This window comes from Mirounga leonina, unplaced genomic scaffold (genome assembly GCF_011800145.1).
Source record: "Mirounga leonina isolate KUSES-001 unplaced genomic scaffold, KU_Mleo_1.0 Mir_94, whole genome shotgun sequence".
NCBI lineage: Eukaryota > Metazoa > Chordata > Mammalia > Carnivora > Phocidae > Mirounga > Mirounga leonina.
The window spans coordinates 50,155,206-50,175,593 of NW_023270855.1; the positions used below are offsets into that span (position 1 = coordinate 50,155,206).

Below are 20,388 nucleotides of genomic sequence, written 5' to 3' on the forward strand. Positions count from 1 at the left end.
GCTGCCTCTCCCACATGGACGCTGACCAGTGAATTGGAGCAAAACCCCAACCTCTTGCTTTGGCCCCCTGCCCAACTTTGATCCTTCACCCACAGCTATCCCCATTCCCTGTTCTCCCTCCCCACCAGGCCCGGCTTCTCCTTAAGCACACTAAGTTTGCTTCCACCTCAGGACTTTTGCACACGCCTATTCAAATCTTTTGCCCATTTTTAAGTCGGGTTGTCTTATTATTGAGTTGTAAGAGTTCTTTGTAAATGCTGGCTGTAAGTTCTCAGATATATGTTTAGCAATATTCTCTCCCAGTCTGTGGCTCCTCAGGTGACAATTATTGTTACTATTAAGGCATTATTGTTACTACTACTATTAGTAAGGGATATGGGCCCAACTCTAAAGGCCAGACCCGCCATGCTTGTAAGGAGCTACCAGTTTTAGAGCGCACAGGTAACTGATTCAAGGTGATACTGCATAAATTTTTTCACTGAAGACAACAGGTCATAATCAAGAACAGCAACGGCCAGGATTTTTTATTGCAAGGACTTCTTGGGGCTCAGCGCAGATGAACTGAAATCTAAGAATTAACGCAAAGACCGCTCGATTCCCCCAACCCACGTCTGGGCCGGGGTCCTCCCACATGGGCACGCACACGCACACACACCACCCCTTCCTCCGGGCGGCGCCGGCTGCGCGCGCAGCCTCTGGGACAGCCCAACCGCCGGTTAACGGCCAGCTCCGCCCCGCTGCGCGAGCAAGTTCTCAAAAAGAGGCGGGACCAGGAGCACGTGACGCAGCACGTGCACGGGGGCCGTGCGAACCGGGGGGGCGGGGCCAGCGCGTGCGCAGAGAGCTCAAAGGAGAAGGCGGGAAAAGACAGGATGGAGCGACAGGGCGTAAGCGACGCTTGTTTCTCTTCGCGAGGCGGGCGGCGGGCGGACGGGCGGGGAACGGCCGCGATCTCGGGCTTCCCTGGTGGGCCCTAACCCAGCCGCTTGTCTCCTGCCATCGGGGCCACCCCTCGCCTGGCCGGGTCCCGATTTCCTGACTGACTGACCAGGCCCTGACTGACGGACGGGACTGTGTGACCGACACGCTGACAGCCCGGGCCAGAAGGACAGACTCCCACGCATGGCTCGTGGCAGGAGCAGGGTAGACAAAGGCTCCGATATCCATGCGCCGCACCCTTTTCTTCTTTTTCTCCTACCTCGTCTCCTTCCTCGGAGGACTCGAGCCCCCGCACACACCAGTTAGGAGCCCAGCGCCCCTCCCGGCGCCTCTGCCCTCACCCCAGCCCCTCCAGGTCTCCCCGCCTCTGTACTCCAGCGCTCCAGGCGCAGGCCCTCCCACCACACGTCCCCGACCTCATGGTGCCTGTCCCTGCCCCGCGCGCCTCTCCTGGGGGTCCCCGGCCTTTCGGAGCGGCACACGGAGGTGCCCGGGGCCGAAGGGGCGGTGGGAGGGTATCTGACCCCTTCTCGCCCTTCCCTCTCTGGCCTCTCAAGCGCTGGCTGTGCTCACAGGTGGACATGCCCCACGTAGAATGCAAGGACCAGCAGCCGCAGCCGCTGGGGGAGAGCAAGGAGCGACAGCAGTGCGAGGAGAGCCGCGAAGACGAAGCCGGTCGGGGGTCAGCTAGGTGAGGAAGCACCCTGCAGGACGGGTCCACACAGACCGCTGGGTCCTTCTCGTTCACCCGGTTCTTCCACGAGACGCTGCCAGTCTGCTGTGGGTGCATTTGCTCCACGTACTGGTCAGGCATCTGCCATGTGCGTGGCATGGTTCCAAGTACTAGGACACAGCAGTGAGCTGACACTCTAGAGGAGGAGACAGACTGTAAACTCGGGAATATATAGTAGTCAGGAGATGCTAATGCAGTGTGGGGGCCGGTGGTGGGGGCAGGGGTGGAATAGGGAGAGAGTGCCAGTTTAGATCAGAGGGTTAGGGAAGCCTTCGTGGAGGAGGTGACGAGTGAACCATGAGGCAGAACTATGCTCTAGACAGAGGAACAGCACCTACAAAGTCTGGGAGGAGGACTGTGCTGGAGGAACCAAAGAGGGTGATAGTAAGAGATACAGTCAGACAGGTAATGGGACTTTGGGTGTTAACTACCCATGAAAAGGTTTGGAATAGAGTGACATGGCAAGGACTATTGTTAATGAAGTTTTATTGGAATGTAGCCACGCTTGTCTATGGCTGCTTCTACAGTCAACTTTTTGCAACTGAGACTACAGAACCCACAAAGCTGAAAAGATTTACTATCTGGCCCTTTATAGAAGTTTGAAGTCCTCTGGACTAAGGTTAAAAGCTTCCCTCTGGCTTCCATATAGAGAATAGATTGTTGAGGGCAGGAGTAGAAGCTGAGTACCAGTGAGGAGGCAATTGGAATCATCTAGGTGCAAGATGACTCCAATTTGGCCCATGGTGGATCTATTGAGGTGATGAGAAGTCAGATTCTGGATATATTTAAGAAGGTAGAACTGACAGAAATTGCTAATGGATTAGTTGTTGGAGTTGAAAGAGCAGCATCAAGGATGACAAAACAAGTTTTTGTCTTGTACATTTATTTATTCACCAAATATATCTTGACGGTCTGCTTTGGCCAGACCCTGATGATGAGCATGCAGCAGTGAACAAATCAGAATTTCTGCTCTCTTGGAGCTTGCTTTCTTGCACTTAGCAGTATGCACTTAAGGTTCCTCTATATCTTTTCATGGCTCATTTCTTTTTAGTGCTGAAAATATTCCATTGGGGGTGCCTGGGTGGCTCAGTCGGTTAAGCGACTGCCTTCGGCTCAGATCATGATCCTGGAGTCCCGGGATCGAGTCCCGCATCAGGCTCCCTGCTCAGCGGGGAGTCTGCTTCTCCCTCTGACCTTCCTCCCTCTCGTGCTCTCTGTCTCTCATTCACTCTCTCGCAAATAAATAAATAAAATCTTTAAAAGAAAATATTCCATTGTCTGGATGTCCCACAGTTTGTTTATCCATTCACCTACTGAAGGACATCTTGGTTGCTTCCAAGTTTTGGCAGTTCTGAATAAAGCACTATAAACATTCTTGTGCAGGTCTTTGTGTGGACTCAAGTTTTCAGTTCCTTTGGGTAAATACCAAGGAGCACCATGGCTTGATCATATGATAAGAATATATTTAGTTTTGTAAGAAACTGCCAAACTGTCTTGCAAAGTGGCTGTGCCTGTCATCAATGAAAGAGAGTTCCTGTTGCTCCACATCCTTGTCAGCACTTGACGTTATCAGTGTTTTGGATTTTCACGATTTTAATAAGTGTGTAGTAGTATCTCATTGTTGTGTTGATTTGCAGTTTCCTGGAGAGATATGAAGTTACACATCATTTCATATGTCTATTTGTCATCTGTATGTCTTTTCTGGGGAGGTGTCCAGATTTTTTGCCCCTTCTTTAATCAGGTTGTTTGTTTCCATATTGTTTTTAAGAGTTCTTTGTATATTTTAAATACTTGTACTTTATCAGGCATGTGTTTCACAAAGATTTCCTCCCAGTTTGTGGCATATCCTTTCATTCTGTTGACGGAGTGTTTTGCAGAGCAGAAGTTTTTAATTTTAATGAAGTCCAACTTATCGATTTTTCTGTTGATATTATATCTAAGATGGTCCTCTAGATTTTTTTCCTATGATATCTTCCAGGAGTCCAGGAGTTTGATAGCTTTGTGTTTGACATTTAGGTCTGTGCTACATTTTGAGTTAGTTTGTGTGAAAGTATGAGGTCTGTGTCTCATTCTTCTGTCCACGGCTGTCCAGTTATTTCAGCACCATTTGTTGAAAAGACTCCTTTCTCCAGTCAATTTTCTTTGCTCTTTTGTCAAAGATCTGTTGACTATATACATGTGGGTCTATTTCTGGGCTCTCTATTCTGTTCCATTGATCTTTTATCTATTCCTATACCAGTACCACACCATCTGGATCACTGCAGCTTTATAGTAAGTCTTGAGGTCAAGGAACATCAGTCCTCCAACTTTGTTCTTCTATTTCAATATTGTGTTGGCTCTTCTGGGTCTATTGCCAAGCTGATTTTCTAAAAAAGAGAGATAGACAATAATAATAACAATAAAATAATGTGATTTCAACTGGTGGCAAGTGCTGTGAAGAAACAAAATAGAGTACAGAGCAACTAGAGTGATAGGGAGTTTAGAGTAGTTAGAGAAGAGCTCTAAGGAGGTTACATGACAAGGAGCAGCCAGGAAGTCTCAGGGGGCCCAGATATGCTAGGCAGAGTAGAAGTCTCTGAGATATGAATAAGCTTGGTGTGATCACAAAACAGTCATAAGATCAGCATATCAGCATTTTGATTGGATGCAGAGGGATACCCTAAGTCCACGGGACAGATGCACTCATACCCTCCCAGAGCTTCCATTTGACCGAGAGGCAGATACTTACAAGTACTGACACAGAAGAGATTGGGGTGCTGGGAAAACATTTCCCCTGGGGGCAGCCAGCCCCGAATGGGGAGCCAGAGACAGTGCCCTTGAAGAAGCAATGCTGAATCAAAAGGTAAGGGAGAATGGATGTTGAGTGGCCATGGGGGTGGGGGGAGGGGCTGAGAAGAGTTTATGGGAAGGTCCTCTGGCTCAGGGAGCTGAAGGCAGGCCAGTATGGCTGGGTGTGGTTGTGAGTGCAAGAGGAGCACTGGACGGCTTGGCAGAGGCCAGGTCACAGGGCGTTTTGTCAGCTATGGGCTTTATTAAGAGGACTTTTTTGGTAATAGCTTGAGATAGAATTCACATACTATACAATTCACCAACCTAAAATGTATAATTCAACTGTTCTTAGTACATTCAAAGAGCTGTGCAACCATCACCACAGTCAACTTTATAACATTTTCATCACTCCAAAAAGAAACCTTGCACCCCTAACCATCATCCCCCATGTCCGCATGGTGTCTGCCTCTTCCCCAGCCCCTGGTAACCACTACTTTCTGTCTCTATGCATTTGCTTCTGCTGGACATCTCATATAAGCAGAATCATACACTTATGTGGTCCTTTGTGACTGGCTTCTTTCACTGAGCATAATGTCTTCAGGGTTTATCCACATTGTAACATGTATCAGAACTCCATTACTCTATATGGCTGAATAATATTCCATATTATGGACGCACCACGTTTTACTTACCCATTCATTGGTTGATGGACATTTGAGTTGTTTCTGCATTGTGGTTCTTGTGAGTAATGCTGCTGCGAACATCCATGTATGAATTTTGGCAGAGACATACATTTTCATATCTCTTGGGTAGATACCTAGGAGGCGAATCACTGTGTCAGAGAAGTGCCATGTTCTGGTTCCTGTTTTTAAACGACACTGGCTGCTTTGTGGAGAATGGGTGGGAGCGGGCATGAGTGGACATGGGGAGATCGGGTGGGGGGCTCCTGTGGGGGTAGCATCCAGCAGAGCAGACGGAGAGAAACTGTTACGGGGGTGGGGATCATTTAGTGAGGCATGAGGAAGGGGATGAACCGAGGATCTCCCGGCTAGTATGCTACCAAACGGAAAAGGCCGGTGTGTCAGGCATTGTGTTGGCAGCAGGGATACCCCTGCTGTGTTGTGCTGGAGCGGGCTCCTCCCAGCTCACAAGAGCCAGTTCTACACAGCTCTTCCCAATATAGCATTTAGCCATTTTATGTTGGTAGCTTGAGATTGGCTATAGTGGGAGTTTGCACCGTGGAAATTGGCAAACACTACAAATCAGGCCTTTTTTCTCCCCCACGGAGAGCCACTTGCTAAATGTTTACTAGCACACCTCTTTCTCCCCACTTTGGACTGGTTTCCAGCAAGTAATGGTTTCCGTGGCAGAGGCAAGAACATGAGTTCCATTTTGCCCTTATTGAGCTTGAGGTGACTGGGGACATGCATATGAACATGTCCAGCATGCAGTTGGACTTGCTGACCTGGAACTCAGGGTGGGACAAGGGGCTGGAGATGGCACCGTGGGAGTCACTGTTTCAGTGGCAGCTGTGGGGTGAATGAGCTCACCTGGGGAAGGAGTGAGACAAGGCCAGGCTCAGGACAGGGCCCTGAGGACTCTAGGTATAAAGCCAGCTTCCCCCGACCTCCAGATTCCTCAGTTGTAAAGCAGACTACAAGGTGGAATGGTTTCTAGGTGTGTACTATCAATTGGAGACCAGAAAAAAGAAGGAAATGACTGCAGTCATTTGTTTGATATCATCTTCCTGCAAATAGGGTATTTAGACCTGGATATAAGTGGCAAAGAGACATAGACAATTGCATATTAAAGACTTCAAGGAGTTCCACTAGAGCTTTGGGCTGAAAAAACAGATGGATTAGAACCAGTGCAAGGGCCAATTAATAGATCCAGCAGCAGACACTCTGCGACATGATTAAAATGTGAACACATTTCGGGAAAGAAAAGCAGAGGGTGAGGAACGGGCTCAGTAGCTTTGATTCAAGCCTTCCCCTTCCCCCTTCCTGGCTGTACTTCAGCAAAACCTCATTTCGCCCAAGCACCAGAGATTCTGTTGTGTTCCTCCTTGAATGTTTGATTAGCTTGTCTCCCTCCTGGGACTGCCGCCTGCGGTGGTCGTAAGTGGCTGGCGGCTTGTTTACTTGTATATCTGTTAGAGGCCACGGAGGGAGGGCCCCACCAGCGGGTGGCTCTGGCTCATACGCCTGCCAATCACAGCTTTACCTGGAGTGAACAGATGGTCTCTTCACTTAGACCCATTTCCTCACCGTACCCGGGCCCCCTGCCAGCATGGGCCCTGCTCAGAAACTATGTCCTAATCCTCGCAGCTGAATTAGGGACTCCTTAGAAGGATAGACTATAATAGATGAGCGTGGTGAAGTGTTCACAACCCCCACCCCAAAGCCCCCCCCTGCTGGACCCCTCCATGGGGCCATACACACCCGGCCTGCTTTGTTGGGCCTACTTCCATTTGCTGGCCCCCATCCAGGGTTGGGCAACAGAAGCAGGTCTGGGAATGGAGGAAACCAGTGAAGAGGACATCGTGCATTTTGTTTATTGAAGTTAATTGGTGAATGCAGGCCCAGGGAAGCCTGTGATTCATTAGCATCCTGATGAATATGCAGCTGCTGAGTATTAAGAAAAATGAAATGGAAAGAAAGAAATCCCCAAAGGAGAGGTTGGAAAAAATCAAGAAGCTCTCTGCAGACATCTGATGCAGGCCCTTGTACCACAACAAAATTTGAATGAGATGAATTCAAGTGATTTTTCACCATTTTCATAGCTGCCATGAAAACCATTCCAGCCTCATCCCTGGAGCCTGAGAAAGGAGCGACTTTGAACTGTTAGCAGTGCAAGCAGGTTGTTAGCAATTGCATAAAAAAGAAGCACCTGTTTTTATCATTGATTTTAAATTCAGATCCTTACACAGTTGGGACAAAGCAACTGTGGGTACAAGGAGGTTTGTGAGTGGGAATGTTACACATGGCTCTGGAAGAAGTTCATTCCTTTATATATTCAGTGAATATTTGTGCGCCTTTGGGATGCATAGAATGCCGTCCCTACCCTGAGCGTGCACGGTGTCCTGGAAGGAACCAATGTGTGTAAGCCGTGGCAGTGTTGTGATTAGTAAGCGGAGGTGCTGTGGGGCTGCACTAGCAGAAACTCCGAATGGTGAAGTTGCAGGAAGGGAAAGTCATTTCAGGCAATGGCTAATGGGTTTGGTGATGGGAAATGTTCCAAATTGCTCAGAGTGGAGGGTGGAAAGGGAAGGTGGCAGCCAGGGCCCTGGAAGGCCTTGTGTGCTGTGTGAGGGAGTTTACTTGATCCTGTGGCAGGTGGGGGCTCTCAGGCTGTCAAGCAGGAGTAGGACATCAGATTGCAGTTTCGAAGGTCCCTAGAGACCAGGTGAGACCTGATAGGTGTGGAGTTGCAAGTGATTAGGTAGAGAGGAGATGATAGGTTTGGGAGAGATTAAGGGGGTGGAAGGGAGGATTTTCTGACATGATGTGGCGGACAGAGAGAAGCTGGACTCCAGGCTAACTGTTAAGTTTCTGGCATGGGAACCAGGGGGCTTTTGGTGTCATTCATAGAAGGGGAAGGAGTATGGCGATGTCGGTATGCCTATTTGGAGTTTGAGATGCCTCTGGGACAGCCAAGTGGAGAGGGCCTGGAGGTAGTCAGATACATTGTTGGGAGCTCAGGAGACAGGTATGGGCAGAGGATGAACTTGGGGGTTGTGGAAGGTGGATGGTATTGAAAGCCTTGCTAGTCATTCATTCATTCATTCATTCCATGCCCCTTTATTACTCCTATCATGAGGCGTAGGTATTATGGACATGAAGATGAGTGACACATGGCCCAGTCCTCCCAGAGACTACATGGGGAGGCTGAGGGGCAGGCCCTTACACTGTAGGTGCTGTGTGCATGTAACTCAGCCAGAGAAGACTTTCTAGAAGAGGCAGGATATAGGCAGGAAAAAGGACTGGCTACAAGGGTGCCTTTGGGGAATGACAGGTTATACATTGTGAGGTGGTGGGTGGGGGTTTTCAGGAAAGGCCAGTAGGGAAGAGGTTTGGGGGTCCTGGCTTCAGAGCAAGGGTGTGAACGATGGGGTGAGCAATGGTGTGAAGAGAAGAGAGCAAGGCCAGCAACAGAGCCTGGGAACGCTGACCTGTTGGGAATGGCAGGGAAGGGTGGTCAGTAGCACCAGCTGCAGCCAGTAGGTCAAGGGAATTACGGTCTGCCAGGTGCAACTGGGGACCTTGGCAGGAGACGCTTCATTTGATAACCGGCGTAGGAACCAGTGGGCGGAGAAGAGAGTGAGAGGTGAGAAAATGTGCTCAGAAAGTGCCAGCAGCTCTTTCTAGAAGAGCTACATGTCTGTGAAGGGGAGGAAAGAAGGAGGAGGCTGGCTGAGGGATACCTCGTGTTTGAGGGGAGGGGTGTGTATATGTGTGCTGTTTTAAAATGTAAAACTGAGGATGACATGTCCCGGAATGGGTCAGCCCAAGGGAGAGGTCAAAGGTACAAGAAGAGGGTGAGGTACAGAGGGGAATGGGATTAGAAGCCCCACAGAGGCATGGAACCCTTTTCCTGCCTGCCAAATAGGGAGTTTGGAAAGAGGAAGGGTGGTTGTGGATCCATTTGTTGGGGGGGCAGTGGAGGAAGTTATTGGCCTGCGCTATTTCTGTATCTCCTCAGGGTGAGGGGAGGCAAGTGTGCAGTCAGGGACAGGAGAATTATGAAGGTTTGGAATGGCTGGTAAGAATGAGAGAAGGAGGTGACCAGAGCACAGACAAGATGCCCAGTGACCTTGAGGACCTCCCAGAGGCTAGAGAGCTAGACTCTGCAGTGACCCTGTTCACAGGATCATTATTTCCTCCAGTGTCATTCAAGTTCCTAAGTTTGAGAAAAGATATGATGCTTGGTTATGGAGAGCCAGGGTGGGGTTTTGGTGTGGGTGTGACACAGGGGTGAAGGGAAGGGGGCTGAGGCCCCCAGCTGAAGACTGTAGTGATAGAGCCCCTGGTTTAGGCTGAACAGGAGGGCAGTCAGTGCTGAGGTCTCAAGGAAGTCAAACAAAAGGTTTTCTTGAACCCATGTCCACAATTCCATTATCATCATGCAAAGCATGGCTGTCTTTTCAAGAGCCATCCACTTTGTGTTTTTTCACATGCATCCAAATGTTACAGAAGTCTGAAAGTTAAACTGTCAGTGTGTGGGGTGAGGGGGCCTGGCTGGCTCAGTCAGTAGAGCATGGGACTCTTGGTCTCGAGGTTGTGAGTTTGAGCCCCAAGTCAGGTGTAGAGATTACTTAAAAATAAAATCATAAAAAAAAAGAAAGAAAAAAAGAAAATATGTGTCCCAGGTCTGAATTAATCTCCTTCTGCCTCACTTCCCTGTAGGAAAGCAGTAATTGCAAGCTAGGAGGCCATAAACTCCTTAGTGAACCTTTGTCCTGAATGCTCAGGAAGGCTTTAGTTTGTCTATTGTTTTCTAGCTGACGTAAGTCTTTGCTATAGATTATCTGTCTCAGAGACACACTTTCCCGTCTTGATAAATGCCTTGACCACACACACGTGTCTTGCCTTGGAGGCTGATGAACTTGCATGCTTTGTATGAGGCCAGAGGAGGGCGGAATAGATCAGATGGAAGGCGTCCTTCATTCATTCAACAAACAATGGAAGATTTACTATGTGGTGAGTGCTGGGAATTCAGAGATAAACAGGACACAGCCTTCTGGGGAGATAGGGATAGAATCTGTGACAAGCACATGCAGTGATAGAGACAGGCACAGGGTCATGGACAGCTTCTCAAGGGAGGCATTGGTGTGGGCTCGGTCTCACAGGTCAAGTCAGAGAGCAAGCACAAAGCCACAGAGGTAGGAAGCGATCTGGCAAGGAGTACTCAAGGACCAGGACGCAGCTGAAGTCTTGGACCTGAGAACTTTCATGCAGACAAGAACTCTGGCCACCCAGGCTCCTGTGCTCAGGGGTTTTACTGTGCTTGTATCCTGAACCAAAAGGAAGAGCTTAGGCAGTCAGGAAACCACCAAGAAAAATAGTTTTATGGAGAAAGCATCCCAAAATCAAGATGTAATTTTCTGAATAATCAGTGCCTGGCTTGTGGTCTTGGCCAACTTTACGGTTGCTTGTGAACTGGTGTATACAGGAACTGTTCTGTTGGCACCTCTGAGTCGCAGCCATTAAGAGCTGGAAGGACCTCAGAGGGCAAAGAAACTGAGGACCCAGGGGCAGCAGGACATGGGCTGGGGAGTCAGGCCAGCTGGGTGCCACACCCAGCTCTATCACACATTGGCCAGTGACCCTGGGAGAGTGACACACCAACTCTGCGTCCTCAGCTATGAGGTAGGTAAAGATGATTGAGTGGACCAACCCCAAACCATGGTCAAGAGGATGCAGCAAGACAAGGTGTGCAGCTTAGCACCGTGCCTGACAGAGTGCTTACAGATCAAATAAAGCAGAGATACAGAACAAAAAAAAAAAAAAAGAAAGAAAGAAAGAAGAAGGAAGGGAGGGAGGGAGGGAGGAAGATGTACCTTAAACATTTTATCTTAATTTAAAACACCAAGGGGTCTGCTAATAAGAGTGCAACTTTTTTTTTTTTGCATAAGTTTCATTCATATTGCATTACCCACAATTTCCACTTCTTTGTTTTTAAATATTTTATTTAAAGTAGGCTCTATACCTAACGTAATCTTTGCCCCAATCTATAGTTGTTGATATAAAGAGTATAACTGACACTCATTTCAAAGCAACAAGTTGGTGTAATAACATGATAGTGGGCTTTGGAGTCCAGCAGATACCCCTGTTCTGGAACTTTAGGTGGATTTTGTTTGTACCTCTGGTTCTGTTTCCTCAGTTATAAAATGGAGATGCTGTCCCTGCCTTCTCAGGGCAGTGTGTGAATGAAATAAGCAAGCGTCACCCACAGGAGACACACAACACTGGTTCCCCTCCCATCATAGAGCTAATTCAGATCAGCACTCTTGGGAGAGTTCGGTGTTGACCTCAGTTTCCTGTACTTTCAGAAGTCAGGTTTCTAGCCCCTCTATCGCCACCTCCAGTGCCAACCGCCGGCTGATGATGCTAGAAGGGAAGTCAGTATCCTACTTTTCCTCTCTGGAGTCAAACATCGACATCCTGAAGAAGAGGGCCCAGGAGCTGATTGAAAACATCAATGAGAGCAGACAGAAGGACCACGCACTCATGACCAACTTCAGGGACAGCCTCAAGATCAAGGTGACAGATTCTCCCACACACTGCAAAGCCCCAGGGGTCAGGGGGAAGGAGTCCTATGTAAAGGGTGAAAAAGGAAGGGAATGAGCTGCTGCTGAGTGTCTTTGAGGCTCTAGGCCTATGGCTCAGCAAGCTGCAAATAGTACCTCATTTCCCCCTTACAACAGTCCTGCCAAGAGATCAGACCCATTTTATAGATGGCAAAGTAAGGTTTGGAAATAATTTGCCCAAATGAAAGAGCCAGGATGAGGAACAAGGGTCCATCTGCAACCGCAGCCCACCCCTCTTATTTCATGCCAGGGCTGATGGCCATGGGAGTAGGGGCTGAGGCATAGCCTGCATTGTCACACCCATTTGTCCTCCAGAAATTGGTTTGTGGGGCACCCGGCTGACTCAGTCGGTAGAGCATGCAACTCTTTTTTTTTTTTTTTTAAAGATTTATTTATTTATTTGAGAGAGAGAGTACATGAGACGGGGGAGGGTTAGAGGGAGAAGCAGGCTCCCCGCCGAGCAGGGAGCCCGATGCGGGACTCGATCCAGGGACTCCAGGATCATGACCTGAGCCGAAGGCAGTCGCTTAACCAACTGAGCCACCCAGGCGCCCCAGAGCATGCAACTCTTGATCTCAGGGTTGTGAGCTTGAGCCTCACGTGGGGTGTAGTAATTACTTAAAAACAAAAATCTTGGGCGCCTGGGTGGCTCAGTTGGTTAAGCGACTGCCTTCAGCTCAGGTCATGATCCCAGGGTCCTGGGATCGAGTCCCACGTCGGGCTCCCAGCTCAGCGGGGAGCCTGTTTCTCCCTCTGACCCTCTCCCCTCTCATGCTGTTTCTCTCCTGCTCACTCTCTAATAAATAAATAAATAAATAATCTTTAAAAAAAAAACAAAAACAAAAATCTTTCCAAAAAAAAAAAAAGAAAGTGGAATGGTTCGTGATGGGAGGGTAAGGTTCCCTTGACATGGCGGGGCCTTAAAGTGTCTACTAACAAAGCCAGATATTATGTTCAGGTCCAACATTAATGATTGTCCTGGATGTTTCTTCAGAATGCATAATGAATCCTATGAGTGGGACAGCTTGTTGGTCACATATGGGACACATATTATGCATCTTTCAATGACAGGCTGACTTTTTTCCCTTCTCCCTCCTCCCATCCCTACCAGTACACACCTGGTACATCAGAGAAAACTTAGAAAGTAGAGAAGAGTATAACATAGCAGAAAAGATAGAAAACATTCCTATGATCTCACTACCCAGAGGCTACTTTGTCACATGTTTTCTTCTGGTTTCCATTGCGTATTTTCTTTCTAACCTGTCTGAGCCTGTACTATATACATAATTTTGTATCTTCCTTTTAAAAAAAAAATCAAGGGGCACCTGGTTGGCTCAGCCATTAGGTCCTGGGGTCCTGGGATCGAGCCCTGCATCGGGCTCCCTGCTCCGCGGGAAGCCTGCTTCTCCTTCTCCCACTCTCCCTGCTTGTGTTCCCTCTCTCGCTATCTCTCTCTCTGTCAAATAAATAAAATCTTTAAAAAAAAAATAAAATCAATATATAGGCAATTTCACTTCCAGTCACTGGAATTGTTTTTACCATTTTTATAAAATAAATTGCAGGGGCGTCTGGGTGGCTCAGTCGTTAAGCATCTGCCTTCGGCTCAGGTCATGATCCCAGGTTCCTGGGATCGAGCCCCGCATTGGGCTCCCTGTTTGGCGGGAAGCCTGCTTCTCCCTCTCCCACTCCCCCTGCTTGTGTCCCCTCTCTCACTGTGTCTCTGTCTGTCAAATAAATAAGTAAAATCTTTAAAAATAAATAAATAAAATAAGTTGCAGAAATCTTAGCAAGCCACTTAAAACAAATGTCTTATGATGCCTCGTAAATAAAACATGCTCTACTTTTTAAAAGGTTTCAGACCTGACAGAAAAGCTAGAGGAGAGGATGTATCAGATTTATAATCACCATAACAAGATCATTCAGGACAAGCTCCAAGAGTTCACCCAGAAAATGACAAAGATCAGCAATTTGGAAACAGAGCTCAAACAAGTGTGCCACACCGTGGAGACAGTGTACAAAGACCTGTGCATCCAGCCTGAGGTATGACTAAATGCATGCATGTGGGTGCCACCTGAAGAAGGCTAAGACGAAAGGAAATGTCAGCACAAACCAAGGATGTTAGCGCCGTGCCCAGCCCTAAACCCCACAGGGGCCACTATCACTGCAAAACCCTTGATGCTCTTGCCACCTCGCCCGTGGCCCCAGGCTCCCTCTGAGGCGGTGTGTCTGAGCTGAGAAGCTAGACAGTTGTTATTTCCCACCACTGTGTGGTCAGCTCTGTGGTGACAGGACAGAAAGGACAGTGTCTACAGCCCTAAGCCCCGGTCAGTGCCTATCCAGGGTTATTACAGCAGAGCCCAAGACTCTGACACGGGCCACACTACTTAAGGGAGAAATCCCTACCACATATCCAGTCACCTCACAGTCCCCACATTTTTCCTGTGACTGGAATGACTTTGTGGGTGGTTACAATTAAATGTGGCCCACACCTTGGGGTCAGACATGCAGACTTTATTATTCTCTCTTTCACTCTCATTCTGCTCCAACATCCAGCGTAAGGCACTTACCCTCAAGATGGGAGGGTCAGAGGGCACACAGTGAACTCTTGGTGTGTGGGGGATTTGCTCAGTCAGACACCAGAGGTTGTTTCCATGTCACTCTCCTTCCCTCTTCCTGCTCCCCTGTCAAGAGAAGCTTCTGTTCCAAGATAAGTGGAATCCATCCCCGTCCACGGTTAAAAGTGGGTTGAGAAACTTGGTACAGAGAGTCCCATCTCCTTTTTAAGGAACACATTTGAATGACTTCAAAGGGAAAATTTTGATAATTAAGAATCAGTGTCTCTCACTTCCCACTATAAAAATTGGCTCCATCTGCCACCTCCCTGAGTAAGCTCAGAGCACAGCATTTCCCTGGGAAGGAGCTTGAGACCATCTGGGCTCCCGGGTGAAGTATGTTCACTTGCTGGCCGTGAACGCCTGGATCCCTGTGATTGCCCTTCCAAGGATCAGAGCATGAATGTCATGAGTGCCTGGACAAGATAAACACAGAGTTGGTTTGGAGTCTGAACAGCTCACAACCTCCCTTTAAAGTCAATCTTCGTGTCCCTCCTCCCCCTAGGCTACTACTTTGGAAGAAGAACAGGCCCACAAAGATGGCGAATGCTGAGAGCTACCAGGAGAGAGTCCCCTCTTGCTGACAGCCACCAAGAGAAGGCTAAGAGGCCACCATTTGGGCCATGCCGAGAAAATTGTTTTTCACAGTTCTGTAATGCATCTTGGCCAAAAAAAAAAAAAAAAAAAAAAAGCCCTAGAACCCTTGTGCTAGACCCAAAACTTCAAGTCCAGCCCTGGCAATGGGCCCAGCTTTGGTGCTCCCCACACTTGGCAGATTCACCCCACCCAACCCTGCACAGTTGGTTAAACGTTTGATTTTCAACCCGTTCACGCTTCTTTCCCACAGAGGTTGAGAAAGCTGATGAGCTCTGTGGAGATATGTCAGGCCCTTTCTTACCTACAGAAGTGATGGGAAAGCAAACATCAGATAAATTGCTCGTCCCAGCTGATCTCCCCCATCCTAAAGCCGCCACCCCCCATCTCACTCTCAAGTCTGGGTAACATTTTACAAGCCTCAGTGCTCTCCTTTGCTCTTCCTCAGTTGAACGGGGTGGACGAGATTACTACCTCCCTTTTATGGAGCAAAATAATTATGTTTACTTCCCAAAGTGCAAATCTGACCCCATCCCTCCCCTGCATAAAACTCCCTGAAGGCCCCCCTCTGCTTGTCCTCAGGGTCATTCCCACACCAGTAGGATCCCCCCAACCCCAACCCTCCCTCTTGCTGTTTCTGGAATGTCCCATCCAGAATAGCACACAGAAGCTATTTCACTGTCTCTGCCCAGGCTGCTACACTTCCCTTCAGGCCTAACGTGGTCCCACTTTCTTCCCAAGATGAGCACTTGTACCCCTTTACATCTCTCCCTATTTCTGCCTGGCTCACACAAGATTGTACTTTTTTTTTTTTAATTGTCTTTTTCCATGTCTGTTTTCCCGTGAGGAAAGGGGTTTTGGGCCCCATGCAAGTTACAACCAGTCGCCAGGTGCAGACACCACAGCCTGACAATGATTTCTCTTTTTCCTCTTAACATAAAATGGAGTGGTGATTCCTGTGTGTAGCTGCACTTTTGCTCCCTGGCACCCACCAGCTCACTAGGCATTGTGCCCCACTCCGGGGATGCCCGAGGAGATAGTAAAGCAATCTGGGGAGCACCCCTCCTCCCAATCACCATGGGGGAAAGGACTGAGAGCATTTCACTTCCCCAGTCCCTCTGTGAGCCACTCCAGATGAAGAACATGGGCGGGACTTGCCCCAGGTCACACTGCTAGTGATGACAGCTGGGAGCAGGACTCAGGCGTGCTGTCCCCACCCTTCTTCTCTAGACAGTGAGGCCACTGTGACACTCCTCCCCCCAGAGACCCAGCCCCTACCTTCATAGGTGTTCACAGCCTCCAGGTTCATGGCATGCCGGATCACGTGATACTCATCAGAAATCCCATTCCCCCCTAGTATGTCTCGGGCCTGGCGGGCGATATCCAGGGCCTTCCCACAGTTATTCCTCTTCAGCAGGGAGACCATTTCCGGAGTGGCCCTGGGAGTGGCAGAGACATGTCACACAAGTATGGGATCACAACTGACCCCAGGCATCCCTAAGCCCTGGGCAAACCCAGCCAGGGGAGAAAATTCCCCAAGTTATAGTCACAGCAGCAGACACTGAGCTCCCAGTAAGGGACAGGCAGGCAGTCCTGTCCCATCAAGGCCAAGAGGGAAAGAAGGGACAGGTCCCCAAGGGGCCCCCAGGCACGAAAGACCTTTCTCCCCAGGACCAGCCACCACCACGTCCAGGAGGGGCACAGGGTCCCCTCCTTGCTGCCTGCCCCCAGCTCCCCCAACACACAGCCCCTACTTGTCTTGATCCTTCAAGCGGCCAAGCTGCAGGCAAGCGTGAAGGCCCAGCGTGATCTCAGTGAGCATGTCTGCCAGCTTCTTCTGAATCAGCTGGTTCCTGGCCAGTGGGGCGCCAAACTGGATCCTAAGTGGGCAAGTTCAGGGTAAGTGTGGACATGTTCACCCCCCCCAGTCCAGGAAGCCTTCCCAGGCTGCCTCAGTCCTCACTGAGTTCACCCTCGCCCTGTCACTGCTCAGTATCACCAATGTCACCAAGCAGTCAGCCCCTCACTGCTCAAGGACTTCCCCGGCCATTTCACCGAGTGGGGAACTTAAGACTGGTAGGCAGGGGAGGAGGAGTCACTGGTAGGGTAAGGGACGGAGCCCGTGCCCCCTCCACACCTCCCAAGAGATCTCATGGCAGCCCCACACACCTATCCAGGGTGTACTGCCGGGCCGTGTGCAAACAGAATTCAGCGGCTCCGAGCACGCCCCAGGCGATGCCAAACCGGGCATTGTTCAGGCAGCCGAAGGGCCCCTGTAGGGTCAAGAGAGAGGCCTCAGCACACCCAGGAGCTGAGAGGCCCTGGGCAGAACTAACTTACGTTGGGGGAAGCCCCCTCCCCAGACGTGCAGTCACTATAATCCAGAGGGATTCAGGGCAGCCATTTCAATCACACAAGGTCCTGGCACCAAAGCTCATGCACACACAATTCTACCCAGCCCAGGATATGGGTTGGATGCCCAGATCTAGGGGATGATGTAAGGAGACAGAAAGATGCACATGTATCAAAGGATTAAACTGGTTCAGGCCTGTATGTGTCCTCGGCAGAGCCAGCATAAGCAAATAGTCACCCCGAAGGGGCAATTTCCAAACATCAGTGAGCCAGGCAGAAGCTCTCAGAATCACTTGTGTGTGGGCTCCGCAAGCACAGGGACTGGGTCCCCAGCATGGGGCCTGCCCAAGGAAGCTGAACCAGCAGGTGACCTGATACCAGTTCCCAAGGTGGCCGCTGCTCACCGCCAGACCAGATACATCAGGCAGCACATTCTCCTCCGGCACCTCCACACTGTCCATGACGATCATGCCTGTGGACGAGGCCCGCAGGGAGAACTTGCCCTCAATCTTGGGGGCTGAGAGGCCCCCCATCCCCTTCTCCAGCAGGAAGCCCCGAATGCAGCTGTCTTCACACCGAGCCCATACTACAAACAGGTCGGCCACAGGTGAATTGGTGATCCTGGGGGGAGGGACAGGCAGTGAGGGTCTGGCCGCCTCCCCCCTGCCCCTGCCCACCTGCCTGAGACACCCAGGCCCCTCACCAGGTCTTGGTCCCATTGAGGGTGTAGCTCCTGTTGGATGGGTTGTGGCGGGCTCTGGTCTCCATGCTGCCAGGGTCACTCCCATGGTTGGGCTCTGTGAGCCCAAAGCAGCCCAGGAGCTCCCCCTTGGCTGCAGGGACAAGACAGGGTCACAAGTCTGCCTGTCCCCCACTCATCTCCTCAAATGAAAATTGTCAGCCTCCCCATCAAGCCAGGCCAAAGGCAGACCCAACTCTGTCCCCATGGCACTCTCAGGTGGTGGTGGTGTGCAGGGACACTCCTCCCCCCCGGCCACAGTAACAATGCCATGATGGGGAGGGGCCCCACAGGAGTCAGGAAAGAGATAATCTGTCTTGAAGGCAGTGAAAAGGAGTTAAGCAGGAGGAGGAAGGGTGGAGAAGAGTGGTTCCAGTGAGGGTACAGATGTGCAAAGGCACAGTGGTACATTTGGAGAATGCCAAGTAGCTGAGTCTGGCTGAGGAGGAGCAGTCAAGAGAATGGCCAGAGATGAGGTGGAATGGTCAGCAGAGGCCTGCCTACTCATGGGGGGCCTTGTGGACCCAGTCAAGAAATTAAGACTTTAAACTTTGGGCTGGGGTGGGGGAACACAGCAAATCGGGAGGGAGATGGTGGTGGTAAGAAGAGGGCAGAGTCAAGAGAGACCTAGGACGGGTCAGTCAGGATCAGAGGTAGGGGTGAGGCCCACAGTCTGGCAGGGGATTTGGGTGGCCACTGGGGCTATCCTTGAGGTGGGGACAGAAGGCAGGCTCTGGGGACAGTCCCATTCCTAAGTTCCAGACCACCGTGGCGGTCTTCCTTCCCCAGGCTCTACGGGCAACTGCTCACCCAGCCGGGGCAGGTACTTCTGCTGCTGCTCCTTGCTGCCATAGGCGTAGATGGGGTGCATGACAAGGGAAGACTGGACACTCATTGCTGACCTGTAGCCACTATCCACCCGCTCCAACTCTCGGGCTAGGAGCCCATAGGCCACAGATGAGACTCCAGCACAGCCATACCCTGGTCGGGGGGGCAAGAGGGAGGGAAGACAGGGCAATGGGAGACGAAGTCCTGCCCAGCTGGAACCAGTGTGATTCCTGGGGCCCAAGAGACAGAGCTCTATAGGGGTGCCCAAGGAGGGGGCACCAAGCTGGCCCTAGTTTGAAGGTTTATTCATTTTTCCTCACAGCCACTTTCAGATGGAGGGATAACTAACAGCCTCACTTTGCAGACTGGGAAACTCAGGCTCAGGGATAAGAAGGGGCTTTCCAGGACACAGTGGGGACTGCAGAGTGTGGAGATAAATCTGTCCCTACCTTTGATGGTGGGGCCCAGCACACCAAGCTCCCCCATTTCTGAGATGATCTCCCGGTGAAAAACTGGAAAAGACGGATGCCCAAACTCAGGCCCAGCCCTAGCCCAATGGAGCCCCCATCTCAGGGACAGAAGGGGCCCGGGACCCAGCTAAAGCAGGGAGAGCTGGTGTGCACAGTGGAGGGTGCCCACCCGCCCGCCGGAGCACCTTCGTTGCGATTGGCCAGCAGGATTCGGGGCATGAGGCGCTCCTGGCAATAGGTGCGGAAGGTGTCCCTGATGAGGATCTCATCCGCTGTCAGCTGCTCCTCCAGCACCAGCGGGTCTCTCCAGTCAAATTCAGGACGCGAGGCTGGGACAGGGAGCAGAGAGTGGGAGGGGGCTTGACTCGGCCCAGCCCACCCGACCACCGCACCCTCCTCTCCTGGAATCCTCAGCCCCACTCCGCCACTCCCAACTGGCTCCTGGTGGATGTGGGCAGTAAAGAGCACTGGCAAGACGCCACTTCTCCGGGAAGCCTCTGGCCCTTGCCACGCCCTGCCTCCCCTCCAGGGCAGCCCTCGGATTCTGGGACAGAGCCCACCCTGGGCAGACAGTTGGACAAGGGCCACAGACGCCCGGCGCAAGGAGGGGTCCTTACACTTAGTCGCTCGGTTCTGTGTCTTCCCGCCCTTTTCTGCAAACACAGGACGGAAAAGTCACTCCGGAAAAGTCCCCCAAGCCTCCAGTTCCACCCTCCCCACCCTGCCCCCGACCCGGCACTGACCAGTCTGCGCCGCCGCCGAGCCCCACCCGTGCAGGAAGCTCAGGCCTGGTCCACGGCTCAACAGCCGCTCGGAGACCCTTCTCAAGGCCATCTGGGCAGCGGGCGGGCAAGCGGAGCAACCACGGCCAACCTGGGGGAGCAGGGGCGTCAGAGCGGAGTGGCTCCCACCGGCAGGCCCGGGCCCTGGCGCCACTCACCCCTCTCGCCCCTCTCGCGGGTGCTTACCTGGCGCCTCCCGGCTCACCGTACAGTCCACAGTAAGACTGGCAAAATCTTTTGACCTCTGGAGGGGGTGGGAGG

The 20,388-nt window shown here is 50.9% G+C and overlaps 2 protein-coding genes across 2 annotated transcripts; one reads left to right on the plus strand and one right to left on the minus strand.

The window, feature by feature from the left end:
- Positions 1–872: 872 nt before the first annotated feature.
- Positions 873–14,390, plus strand: SYCE2 (synaptonemal complex central element protein 2). Its single transcript, XM_034996743.1, has 4 exons — positions 873–887; positions 1,515–1,630; positions 11,529–11,703; positions 13,602–14,390. Exons 1-4 carry the CDS (start codon positions 873–875, stop codon positions 13,794–13,796), a joined length of 501 nt encoding a protein of 166 aa, XP_034852634.1. The 3' UTR covers positions 13,797–14,390.
- On the minus strand, positions 14,241–20,388 carry GCDH (glutaryl-CoA dehydrogenase). Its single transcript, XM_034996742.1, has 12 exons — positions 20,314–20,388; positions 20,089–20,218; positions 19,963–19,998; positions 19,531–19,674; positions 19,325–19,387; positions 18,858–19,028; positions 18,012–18,141; positions 17,713–17,929; positions 17,126–17,229; positions 16,711–16,836; positions 16,235–16,395; positions 14,241–14,778 (listed from the first exon to the last, which is right to left on the minus strand). Exons 2-12 carry the CDS (start codon positions 20,177–20,179, stop codon positions 14,705–14,707), a joined length of 1,317 nt encoding a protein of 438 aa, XP_034852633.1. The 5' UTR covers positions 20,180–20,218; positions 20,314–20,388; the 3' UTR covers positions 14,241–14,704.